Raw genomic sequence first — 13,762 nt, forward strand, 5'->3', positions numbered from 1 at the left:
TGACCTGAGCTGAAATCAAGAGTGGGACACTTAACCCAGGCGCTCCGAATCACAGATCTTCTTGAAGCCCTGTGTTACCTGTTTTAGCTGTACACTCAAGACGGACCGGCTGCTCAGCCGACTGGAACACCTGACAGAAAACTCAGTGTGTTTCGATTCAGTTCTATCATCTGACACAATAACCAGTAAAAATTCCATTTAAAGAATCAACCATTGTTCTCGAAGAGCCTACATGGAATTTAAACCTGGTAGGGAGTGCGGACTCACTATGAAAAGCGTCTAAAACCTAGCTGCTAATCTAAATGGTTAAAGATTTCATTTATTTATTTGACAGAGAGAGAGGGAGAGGGAGAAGCAGACTCCCCGCTGAGCAGGGAGCCCAACGCAGGACTTGATCCCAGGACCGTGGGATCATGACCTGAGCCAAAGGCAGATGTTCAACCAGCACCCTTGATTTAAAGTTAAAAGCCCCAAAGTCGTAGTGATGAGTGAGGGGGAGAGAGCGGAACGCCGAGGGCCGTTACCTTGCAAGAGCAGCTGCCGGTTTCCTCTGCACAGCTGCACAGACCCTGTTCCTCATCACAGGTGTCTGCCAATGTCCCTCGCGGGTCACAGTCACAGGCCACACAGTCTGGAAAGTGTCTGTACCCCAGGGAGCACTGATGACAGCCTGGGCCACCGAAGGCAGGCTTGCATCGGCAGTGGCCAGTGAGTGCGTCGCATCCATGACCGGTAGACCCAACATCACTGCAGTTGCAGGCCTGGGAAAATAAACTCACAAATAAAACGGTGTTTTGTACATTCGTATAATGCACACGTGTTGGGATTACAGGAGAACACTAAACGTGGGGACATCATACAAATACGTGGGTCTCCTTCACTATGGCTGCAAGGATTCACTTGGCCAACCAGGAGGCAGCGGCTGCCAGGCTGGACCGCTGTGCCTCTCTGGGGCCCATGTGCACTGGGCTGACCCTGTCACCTGATGGCCAGCCTGGCGGCAGCATCTTACACATCAAAGGCAAGTCTGGTTTTAAAACACAAACCACATCCAAGTTCAACTGAGGAAAGCTACATTGAAAATAGAACCGTTGAAGATAGGCTGTAACCCCCCAATAAAGTGACTTCTGCCCTCCTCCTGGAAGATCATGTACACAGCAGCATAGGTTTAAAGAGCACTGAAGTTTCCAAACCATCAATTCCACGGCTGGGTTCTTAAAAAAAAAACTTAGAATAATGTACTTTAAGGCAGCTGCTTCTTCCACCTGGATGCCTGAACCCGTACTGAGTTTTAAATATAAACCATGGAGCCATTCAGCAGGTCAAGGTCAAGTGCATGGATGAAAGAGAAGGCGTGAAACTTGCTCCAACGAAGTGTTTCCCAGTTAAGAAGATGCAGATGGTGGTGCGTACCTGGCATCCGAGCTCTAGGTTGTGGCCCCAGTATCCGTCCTCACATTCGTCACAGGTGGTGCCCCGAGTATGAGGAGGGCAGATACACTCCCCCGATTCCGGGTGACAAGTGTGCTGTGTGTGAGCGCAGTCACAGGCTGCAACAGAGACATACGGTGTTGTTACGCCTCAGGAACCCCATGCAATCGAAGGGGTCACAGCTGATGCTATAGGTTCTCTCCCTTTGATTAATTATCTAAACTGTTCTAGTTCCTAACAGAGACCTCGTGATTCCCAAGACCTGTCCGTGTCTCTCGGGAGGGGGCTGTTCCTCCTTGTCGAGAGATGTTGTTAGAAAAGGGGTAATCAGGACAGAGAAATAGAAATAGGTGGGAAGAACAGATGCAGCTAGTGTTTCTGGAGCATTTATTGTGTGCCAAATGCCATGTTAAGGACTCTACGTCCAACATAAAAAGTAACTTCTGGATGGAAATTATAATTAGCTTCTCTATTTTACAGATGAGGAAACTAGAGCTAAGTGAAGTGATTAATCTAAGTCCCCACAATCAGTAAAGCCTGACCACAGATTACAGACGAATTAAGCATAGGGATCAGGAAACAGAACAAAAGGTATGAAATCCTACATGTTAAAAAGAGAAAAAGTAAAGGAACGTAACAGAATTAGAAGTCAAAGGAGAGTGCAAAGAAGAGTCTGGGAATTACTAAAAAGCCTCAAATACTGAATTCTGGAGCTTACGTGTACAGCCACCGTCCTGGTAGGCGTGGAAGCCGCGTGCACACCTGTCGCACTTCTTCCCAGCTACGCCTGGGACGCAGTGACACCGGCCTTCCTCAGTGCAGTCATCTGACAAGGAGCCTGACGTGCTGCAGTTACAGGGCAGGCACCCAGGCCCCGCGTCCAGCCCGTAATAGCCAGGCTGTTGCAGAGGAGGACCCGGAGCGTGGGAGCCAAAGTACATTTGAGTTAGCTACTGATACTTACAAGCATGTTTCCCAAATCAAACATCGGATGTTTCATAGAATCACACAGTGGTCATGACATCACTGCAGTTCTTTGTAAACCGAATACAGACTCTGTAGGTCAGGACACCCAGCATTCACCAGCTGTGTTTGGGGCAGTAGCTCTTTCTGGCAGTCATGAAGTGCATTTCATTCGAGCCGAGGTCAAGGTATCAATTATAGACATCACCAAAACACTTTCATGTCTGCAACGGCCACAGGCGTCTTACCAAGCACTGGTCACACTGCTGTCCAGTCACATGGGGTTTGCAGTCACAGAGTCCGGTCTCAAGATGGCAGACATCAGAGAGGGAGCCTTTTCCATGGCACTCACAGGCTAACACACACACAAGAGACATATTTGTGCCCATTTCTGGGTATGGTTGTAGTAAGATCCCTTAATCCCCAAAGGAAAAATTTTAAACATTCATGTTTCAGATCATAAAACTAAAAGAAGAAATTACTTCGCCATAACTTTTACAGGGTTGGCAGAAGGAGCCATCGCACAGAAAAACCAATGAAGCTATTAAGATAAGAATTAGCAAACAATCTTAACCAATTGCATGAATTCCTTGAAATCAAAAATGAGCCACCAATGTTTATCAACAAATCTTCATAAAAAACATGCAATGGAGATTTAAAAATCAATTTAGCTATCAGTTCTTATTCTGATCTTACATGTATTTAATATTTTAAAGCTCAGTTATAACAATCTAGATAGGTAATATTACATTTCATAGTTTAATGTAAAACATTTCCCTGTTCTAAGTCGCGAGTCCCTGTAGTTCCAATATACTTACCTTCAGGTCAAACATTTCAGTTTTATCTACAGTCATAAGACTGATGTTCAAAACTACAAAGTCCCCACCTTTGCGAAGTGATACAATTTAATGGCTCCTGAAATGTTTAATTGATACTTATAGCACAGCTGTCAATATGCACTTCATTGAAAATATCTAATAAGCTCTTGACCAAATACCCCAGAAATGTGCACTGTCTTTGAATGCTTGGACTCAGGAAATGTGCACTCTGTCATACGCGATAATGATTTAAGAAAAGGAAAACTCCACAAATTCTCTCAAGCCAAGCACACTTTGTGTGGCAGGATTGGCAGGGGAGGCCAGAGCCGTGGTAGATGCTGGAAGGCTGAGGATCAGAGGAAAGGCATTGGAATTCTGTCTCCATAATGGACTGTGGCCAAGACACCTGTGGATGTGTTCCCCGGTATAAGTGGGCCATCTAGGATTCCCCCCGTGGGAGGCTGGGGAAGTGCTAGGGGCCCCACGCACCGCTGCCGGTTCCTGTGGCTTACTTTTGAACACTCAACTCACTTTTGTATTAAACATGCCTCCTGGGGGGCCTTGCTGACCCTGGACATACTGCCCTTCCCAAGGCCAGTTTCCAGAGCGAGTGAAGAGCTGGCCTGCCTGAACGCCTTTCATACGCAAACAACCCCATCCAGAGCCCACGCCCACAAAGGCCTCCTTACCGGGCTCTCTCCTTCATTTGGGCTTCACTTCCACTATCCCTCTGACCTCTCACCCCAGGGCCATGCATCAGACGATTAGGGACAGCTGCCCTGCCCCAGAGCCTGCTGAAGTTATTCAAAGTAGCCAATCCTAACCCTGCTTACCCTGCCTTGCCCTTTCCTTCCTGAGGAAACCACAACAAAGGCTCTAGCCCACATTTCCCCGACTGATCAACCTGGGTGCTTCCCGAATACCCTCTCCTATGCCTTGGTGTGTCCCCTCCTCCTGGCCACTGCTGGCCTTGCCATACCTAAGTAATGAAACCTGTATTTTCAAACACTCCTCAGCATCCAACTATTCTCCGTTGTCTCCTGTAGAAAACGTCACAAACACACACACACACACACACACACACACATTTACCCACGTGCGCGCGCGCGCGCACACACACACACAACTTAACTATCTGAGGTCCCATCTCCCTGTCGCCCTCCCTTCCCATTCAACTTGCCCCTCCTGCCTTTTGGCTGCTGAATCTGCTCCTCCTGAAAAGTCTCCCAGGACTTCCCAGGAGCAAATTCAAAGAGCACATTCTGGGTCTTCATCTTGCTGTGAGATGGGCCCCATGGCCACTCCCTCCCTTTTGAACTTCGCTCTCACTGAGGTGAGGGACAACCTCTGATTTCCTCCCTCCTTCTTGTCTCTCTCCCTCCGGTGTCCCCCCACCCCAACCACGTGTCTCATTCAAAGCTTCCCTGGCCTTCGGGGAAAAGTCAACGTTCACCATATGATCACCACAAAATATAGACGACAGTAAACTGTATTTATTGTACGGTCCGTTTGTGCCTGGGTCACTTTCCAGTATATTTCACTGAAGCTTCATTACAAACTGACATGGGAAGCACTCTAACTCTCTCTCTTTTCCACTGTGAAATCTAAAATTTAGAGAGATTATGTCATTTGCCACAGGTCACACAGCTATTTGTAGTCGTCTTTCCATGGTAACAGTTCTAATAGTAATTATTACTAAAAAATTGTTTGCTGTAGGGGTGCCCAGGTGGCTCAGTCAGTTAGACATCTGCCTTCAGCTCAGGTCATGATCCCAGGGTTCTGGGATGGAGTCCCGCATCGGGCTCCCTGCTCGCAGGAAGCCTGCTTCTCCCTCTGCCTCTGCCCCTCCCCCCCAACTCATGCTCTCTCTCTCTCCCAAATAAATAAAATCTTTAAAAAAATTGCTTGTGTAAATAATATTAATTTAAAATAGTTTCCAGTAACTACTAGGTGATTTACATATATTTTAGTTCTCATGTGAACCCCACAATATAAAAATTATAACCACTTAACATTTCATATAAGGTTCCTTTAACAGTAGAGCTTGGTGGGGTTCCTACAGCCTCTCCCTCCCTGGTTGCTCCCTTGCTGCCCTGGACAACCCATTCCACACGCACCAAACCCACTAGCACATCAATGCTGATGATTCTCCAGACCCCATTTCTTCCCTGATTCCTGCACGCCTGAATATCCAAATGCCTCCCCAACAAACCCCTAGGAATTCCCATGTCAGCAGTATTGAATACTGACACTTTCACTGGGGTTAACCTAGTAAAATATAATAGTATATTCGCACGTGGGGCCTCTGGAAAGTCCATAAGAGGGATCCTATTATAGGCCTGGGAGGATTTCTAGTGAAATATCCAGAAATGACAAGAATTCATCTCATCAAAGCTGGGGGACAGGAAAGAGGAAATGAGAAAAGAATAAAACTTGTAAATGTTTGGAGACTAGAAAGAGCCCAGACAGTGTCAGTCTATAATGAGTCCAGCTGCCTGGGCCACCAACCTGGACCCAGACCCCAATCCTGCCTGTCCTGACCCCACCCCCTCTACCCTCCAGTCAACACAGAGATTTTCTAGTTTCTTTCTTTCTTTTTTTTTTTTTAAGATTTATTTATTAGAGAGAGAGAGAGGTGGGGAGGAACAGAGGGAGAGGGAGAGAGAGAATCTCAAGCAGGTTTCCTATTGAGTACAGAGCCCGACACGGGGCTCGATGCCAGGCTCAACTCGGGGCTCAATGCGGGGCTCAATCGCACAACCCTGAGATCATGACCTGAGCTGAAATCAAGAGCTGGATGCTCAACTGACTGAGCCACCCAGGCGTCCCAAGAGTTTCTAGTTTCTATCTCTCTTCACCTTTACCCCCATGACAAAGGCTCTACTGGAAGCCCTCATTAACTTTTCCAGCAAGTTTCTTTTCTGGCCTTTTCTCTCCTCTTGTCCACTCTGTCCACCGCAGCGGTTCCAGACTGACTGTTCAACAGAGATCTGGTCAGACCCCGTCCCTGTTCAAGTGACCTGGAGTCGGGGACAGACGGCACAACCTCCACAGGCCAGCGCTGTCCACACCCATCAGCCATGGCTCCTGCCCTGGCCTGACCCTGCCTTTCACTGTCTAGCACCTTCTTTCCAGACTCTGCACCTCAGGCCTGGACGACACTTTCCCACCACCTATCAGCCCACCGGGCACCTCCTACCCATCCGTGAAGACTCACATCAAGTGCCATTTCCTCCAGAGGCAGCCCCACACCATCCTGGACCTTTATGGAGCTTTGTGCAAACCCCAGGGATGGTCATTCGTCGCCCTGCAGAGCTGCCTGTCCTATCAGATCAACCCTGCGCACACGGGTCTCCTGACCCCTGCAGATGTGGCTGATGCAACAGATAAACACAATCTCTAATGTCACTTAAACTAAGACTTCAGCCAACAACTCAGACCCAGACCCAAATCCTGTCTGTTCTGACCCTCCTCCCCACCTCTGTTCATCACCAAGATCTACTTTCTACACAAAATACTGAAGCAGTTTTGTCAATGTAGATGCAAATATAAAGGAAAATGATTTTTTTGGTCATGATGAAAAACTTAAATACATTTGAACAACTTGGATATGTAAATTTCCTTTTGCAACTATGAATTTTATGAAATCTAAATACAGATCAAGTGTTTCTTATGAAAATTTAGCATCCTAATTGAAATAGGCTATAAAACATGCACTGATTTTTTTTCTTTTTTTTTTATTAACATATAAGGTATTATTTGTCTCAGGGGTACCGGTCTGTGGTTCATCAGCCTTACACAATTCACAGCGCTCACCATAGCACATACCCTCCCCAATGTCCATCACCCAGCCACCCCATCCTTCCCACCCCCCTCCACTCCAGCAGCCCTCGGTTTGTTTCCTGAGATTAAGAGTCTCTAATGGTTTGTTTCCCTCTCCGGTTTTGTCTTGTTTCATTTTTCCCTCCCTTCCCCTACAATCATCTCTCTTGTTTCTCAAATTCCTCATATCAGCATGCACTGAATTTTGAAGACTAAACATTAAAAAGGAAAGCAAATATCTCATTAAAACTTTAAAAATTTGATTATGTGACAAAATGATATTGCTTTTATAACTGGGTAAAATAAGATGTATTACTGCAATACATTTCATTTCTGTCATTTTATTTATGTGGTGACTAGAAAATTTAAAATTACATGTGTTATTTACATTTCTACTGGACAGCATTAATATAGAAAAATAATAAAAAGCACTGTTTTAAAAATAGCTATCATTTATTTCATTTCCAGAACTTTAAGTTTTTATCCCAATTACTTCTCACAAAGGCCTTAATATATATATAAATGTGTGTGTGTATACATAATATATATATGTATATATAAAACTATGTCCATTTTATGTATGAGGAAATAGTGGCTCAGAGAGGTTAATAAATTTGCCTAATGTCACACAGTTGGTTGTGACCAACCCTCAGCTCTAACCCACATTAGTCAGACTCCAAAGCCTGAGATCCACATGTGTGCTTTGCCTCCACACCATCACATGTAGCTCCCCAGTAGAGCTGGGCCAAAATTTTTCCAACTCCTCTGATGATACTTAGGACAGTACTTGGGAAGTAACAAATGGTTAATAGACGACCAATGAACGAAGTGATGAATCATCAAGGTTGCAGGAAAGACGAAAAGGAATGACATGAGTATAGTGAAAGCATTCTGTAGACTTTGAAGCTTTACACAAATACCAGTTATCATAATTATCCTCCTATGATAACCAATCAAGGTGGCTGTGCTGCCAAGATCAAGTTGACTGGCCCAAGGCTACAAAGCCTTTTCCCTCTCTGGAAGTGTGCCTGGGAAAATAACTTTCCTGTATCGCTAGCACCCTCTTGTGTCGCCATGTTGTAATAGCATAGCAGGACTTCGCATTTATAGGAAATTATTAAAATAATGTAAAATTGCCATTTTTACTCTTCCACACCTTCAAGAGCTGTGCATAAAAATCTGAGGGCTGTATCAGCCCTGAGGCTACAAGTTTGTCATCTCAGGTATAGGAAAGCCTGCTTTCTTTAGCGAGTGGTTCTAAGTGATCCATAATGTCAGGAAGGAAGGAAACAGAGCTCTGGAGCAACATGAGTCAGTAGTTCAGGAACAGATTGTGAGACTCCAGGGATAGAGCCTTCCCATTTCCCACCCCATATCTTGAAATCCCATCTGACTCGTGAGACCCCTGAGCCCGTCCCTCATTAACACTGCAGGCTCTGACCCCAGACTGCCTTCGCCCGGTCCCATCAAGCACCACTTCCTCCACCAGTGGAAGGGCACCTAAATTTTCCAGGCCACCTGACCTGCTCTGTAGGTAGTGGATCAAGCTAAGGCAGGGCACACCGGGAAGAGTGAGGTCTTGGGTCTAAACTGGTATTAACACAAGCGCTGACCGAGATAAAGTTACCCCATAGGCTGAGCCCTTTCTGACACATGTAAGTAGATGGAGACTTCACATGGCCATGAGTAAGGGCCCTGACTTCACAGCCCCCACACTCACCGCGGCAATTTTTGGCAGTCACGGCGTCCCCGTAGAAGCCGTCAGCACACCTCTCGCAGTGGGCACCGTCCGTGTTCCCAATGCATTTCAGGCACTCTCCAGTGACGGAGTCACAGTGACCCTCCTCAAAGGGGTCCACGTTGCCGCTGCAGTTGCAGGGAACACAGGATTCCCCGGGCACTGTTGGGTTTCCATAGTAACCGTCTGCGCATCTGCACAAAAGATTGAAAAGGGGACCCAAATGAATGCACTTCCTCTAGACACTACCCCCACCATCCAGGGATTCTCTGAATGGTTAATAAATCAGATGGACTCTTTTTCCATAAGATTTATTGGGAAGCAATGCAACACCAAGTTCAGACATTCAGATTTCCTTCACTCATTGTGAAGACAGAGAATGTATCCCGAATGAGCCATAAATCCCAGTGGATGTGCCCTCAGCTCCAGGCCAACTGGACCTGCATGCTGTGGGTGTGACGTGGCTCCCCCAGGGACTTCCGCCAGAGCTGGGCACTGAGACTTAACACCTGGGAAAAGACAGTGTTGGCTTTCAGGTGCCAGAAGACAGCTATTAAATCAAACCACTCTGGAACTATCCAGATAGTGGGATATTTCAGTGTGGGAACGGTACACACTGGCTCCTCGCTGTTTTCTATTGTCATCGATGAGAACTCACATGAGCTCGAGGAGCTGAAATGCTGTTCTTGAAATATTCCCCGGCTTTTTAATTGGCATACTGGTTTTTCTCTATAATTATGGGAAATAATCATTACACACCAAAACGCTAAAATCATACTTACCTATACATTTGAAACAAAACACATATCATTGATATTTAATTAAAAAAGAAAGTTTGATGCAACTTTTGGAAATCAGTTGAGTGATGCAGACAGAGTACCTCTCGCACCAAGCTCCTGAGTATCCTGGGGCGCACTGGTCACAGACCACTTCATCCCTATCCTCTAGGTGGCAAGTGGGGCTGAAACTGTCAAAACATTACAAATGAACACAATTTTCCAATGAGTGGTGCAGAATTTCTAAACATTTAAAATCCTTGTCTTTTACCACTCCTCACAAACTTTCAACGGTTCTTCACTCCAGAAGCCCGGCCCCTGACCATGCAGCCCACCTCATGAGCCTCTCTCCTGGGCACTGGACGCTCCCTGCTCCTGCCTGTCCCTCAGCCCAGAGGCCGCTTCGTCCCCTCTCTGCCTGGGTTCACCTTGTCCCCCGTGCCCAACTCAGCCACCATCTCCTCCAGGAGGCCTTCTCCGATGCTCTTCCTGGTCAAGCCGAGCTCCCGTCTCTGGGTTCCCTGGCACTAGTCTGCCTGCCTCAGAGCCCCAACCACAGTGGCCAAGAGTGAGCTCTGGCTTACATGTGACAGCCCATCAACATTCCCCAAAGGATCCCCACTGCTCACTGAGGTCCCCTCAACCTCTATTCCTGGGTCTAGGGGGGCTGTGAAGGGAGGTATGGGGGCAACAGGGGGGCCCCTATGATTACATCAGAGTAGTGCTGGTTGTGTCTGTTTTACACAGTGGAGTTTCAAATGAAAATCCCCATGGGGGAGTTCTCTGGGCTGGAGGGAGGAAGAGTCCTAAAGTGTAGGTCAGTGAGAGAGAAATAGGTTTTCAAATCCGGGCCTGCAGGACGCACAGGCCCCAGCAGGGCGAATGAGGCCTTGTGCATCACTGGTTCCTCCCACCCCACTCCTGCCTTGTGCTCAAGGACCATCTGCGATTTCACAAACAGGATCTGCTCTTTGATGCTGCCATAACTTGGCACACGCAGTTCCTTCTGCCCAGAACACCCTTCTCTGTGGCCTTCATCCTTCAAGCCTCAGATCAGGGCCTTCCTCAGAGTCGCTCCAGGCAGAGTCCTACTCTCCTGACAGTGGGCATACCTCCACTAGAGTCATGACCACACGGTGGGTCCCATGGGACCAGCAGCCATGGATGAACACTCTCATACGCGAGCTCCTACCATGATAGTGTGTAGGAGGCACTCCATAAATACTGGTTGAATCATGAAATGAATTCAGCCCATTTTCAATGAGCCTCATATTAACATATTTTGGTCATTATATCAACAACTCCTTAAGGCCAGGAACAAAGTTTTATTCATTCCTGTGTACTCTATACCTCCTAGCCTACTGGCAGGCACACCAGATATACACTGAAAGAATTAAGGAGCAACATTAGACCAAGAGGAACCAAAGCATGCACATTTTCTTGCCATCACATGCCTTTCTTATATAACTTAATACACTGAACTTGTTCGTTTTAAAAAGAGAGAATTCACCCCTCCATCTTTACCACTGGGTAAGCACACTATCTTCACGCACGAGGTCTGGCCACACTAGGCTGGCTCCACAGGTGGGAGTGCCGTGCTTACTTGTTGGAGGCTGTGGAGAGGGGGCAGGCACACCGCTGGCAGTCCTCCGGGGTCCCTCGGGAAGGCAGCCCGTAGAAACCAGGCGCGCACTGCTCACAGTGGTCCCCGGTGGTGTTATGCTCGCAAGCCTAGAACACATGCATGGATGAGACTCAGTTCAGGCTTCCTTAAATGATTCTCTGATTCATCAAAAAATAACTTGAAGTCAGGGTGGGAAAAAAAATGGTCAAAAAAGTCACCAAACTCTCTTACATGAGGAGGGGTTGCCTGTTTCCAGATAAATACAAAATTTTAATTTGTACAATCTGTATACATGGGAAGCTTTCACTCTGCCCATGTCAGAGTAGCTGCTACCAGACTTGCCCTTCTGTAGGAAAGAACTAGAAAACGGGAACAAAACATATTGAACAACTTCTTTCAGACGCTAGACAACAAAGGTGAGAGAAGGGAGGTGACAGGATGACTTGGAATCACATGTCTTTTTCCTGGAGACACTTGCTAAGCAGGTGGGGGAGAGGGGAGACCCAAGCAGAATGTGGGGGGTCTTGTTGAGTTGAGGAGACAGAGGTCTGAGTTTGGGGAGACTGGAACTGCAGGAATTTGGGCAGAGAATCGGAGCTTCACAGAATAAGAACTCCAGAAATCTGCACAGGAGACCCCTTCAAATAGCTACTGAATACAAGCTTCTCATGTATAGAGCGCATTTCCATGCAGCCAGCCGAAAAATTAAGAACTCACGCAGAGGCCAGGGACACTAGAATTGTAACCAGCCAGTGTGGGGAGTCTCTGTTAAACGCCCAGAGCACCCAGTAGAGACCCCAGAAGAAAAACTCTTTCTCAGTAGGGCTATGCCTGCCCTAGAGTAGAGGTTATACTAGACCCACCCTAACAAAACTTAAAAACAAACCTTGAAACAATCCAGCTGACCTATGATAATTTAACCACTTGCCAAAACAAACTCTGATGTTCTTTTTGTTACTTAACAAAATCCAGAGACTTAACAATGAACAATATTCATCATGCAATCAGAAACCACTGAGTATGCTTCCGCTAGTCACATCTGGGAGAATTTGGAATCCATGAGTCCAGGCAGATAACAAGTAGGTAAATAAATAAACATAAGAAAGGAGGGTTCTTGCTTACAGTAGAATGCTGTGTACCAATCGAGAAGCATGGAGAACATCATGTAAGTGTTGGTGGGGCAAGAATCATCAGAGACTGCTAAATCTAAGGGGGAATTTTGATGATGAATATGATACTTGCATGGTCTTAAAGTGTCTCCGTCACACTGCTTATTAATTGCAAAATAAAAGAACAGTAAATATATAGTAATTGACCAACAGCTGGCGTGTGTAATAATCAGAATTCACACCACCAGCAAGGGGCAGTGGATATTGTGGGCTTCCACGTGTGGTTCTCTGAGAAGGCCACAGCATCACTAATGAAGTGTTCTGGCCTGAAAGGTATAACCTGAACAAATTCATGAAAAAACAAGAGAAGGACTGCCAAATAAGGGGCATTTTATTTTTTGAAAAATGATCGTGTTCTTCAAGGTGCATTATAAAAGACAAAAAAATGCTGTAGAATGCTGTACTTCAGATTAAAGAAGACTAGAGAGACATGACAATAAAATGCAATACCTAAACTAGATGGGGCCTGTCATGGTGGGAAAAATGCTATAAAGGACATAATGGAGTCAACTGGCCAAATGGAAAAATGGATGGTAGATTAGAAAAAGTAAGATAGGGCACCTGGGTGGCTCAGATGGTTAAGCGTCTGCCTTCGGCTCAGGTCATGATCCCAGGGTCCTGGGATTGAGCCCTGCATTGGGCTCCCTGCTTGGCGGGAAGCCTGCTTCTCCCTCTCCCTCTGCCTCTCCCCTGCTCATGCGCTCTCTCTCTCTCTCTCTCTCTGTATCTCCCTGTCTCAAATGAATAAATAAAAAATCTTAAAAAAAAAAAAAAGAAAAAGTAGGATACCAAAGTTATATTTATTGAAGTTGATAATGTACTGTGGTTATATAAGAGAAAATCCTTATTCTCAGGACATATACACTGAAGTATTTAGGGATAAATGAGCATAGTGTATGCAACTTATTCTCAAGTGGTTTAGAAAAAAATATTATGATTCGATAAACAGATAATGAGAATAAAACAGCAAATGGGGAAAATGTTAACAACAAGGTGAATCTGGGTAAAAGGTGGGTGCCCTAAGTACTATTTTTCTTCCTACAACTTTTGCATACATTTAAGATGATTTCCAAATAAGGGTTTTGTTCTTTTTTTTTTTAAAGGCAGGATAATAACTACTAGATCTGAGAAGAAGCAAACAAACAAAAAGCAAATGTGATTCATAAGGAGAAAAATCTAAAAAGTAGGCAGAGGAAAAAAAAAAAGACAACCCAGAGAATTACATGTATAAGAATGACTAATGACTTTTCACTTGAAACAATGCAAGCCATACGCAAACAACAATTTTCAAGTCCTGAAAAAAAAATCTGCAAAAATCTATTTCCAACTCAAAGATGAAAGAAAGCTTTTTTCAGGTCAAGAAAAGGCGAGAGAATTTGTCGGCTGTCAGACCTGCACCAAACAAATGCTAAAAACAGTTC

The 13,762-nt window shown here is 45.7% G+C and overlaps 1 protein-coding gene across 1 annotated transcript in view; it reads right to left on the bottom strand.

Annotated features, from left to right (window-relative positions):
* The window catches only part of LAMA1 (laminin subunit alpha 1), a 138,106-nt gene that overhangs the window by 70,147 nt on the left and 54,197 nt on the right, over positions 1 to 13,762 (bottom strand). Inside the window, 7 exon segments of the mRNA XM_021686201.1 lie at positions 525 to 761; positions 1,414 to 1,550; positions 2,150 to 2,330; positions 2,643 to 2,749; positions 8,755 to 8,966; positions 9,653 to 9,739; positions 11,152 to 11,279. Of these exon segments, the coding sequence (XP_021541876.1) occupies positions 525 to 761; positions 1,414 to 1,550; positions 2,150 to 2,330; positions 2,643 to 2,749; positions 8,755 to 8,966; positions 9,653 to 9,739; positions 11,152 to 11,279 (1,089 nt within the window).

The sequence above is a fragment of the Neomonachus schauinslandi genome, chromosome 14 (assembly GCF_002201575.2).
Source record: "Neomonachus schauinslandi chromosome 14, ASM220157v2, whole genome shotgun sequence".
NCBI lineage: Eukaryota > Metazoa > Chordata > Mammalia > Carnivora > Phocidae > Neomonachus > Neomonachus schauinslandi.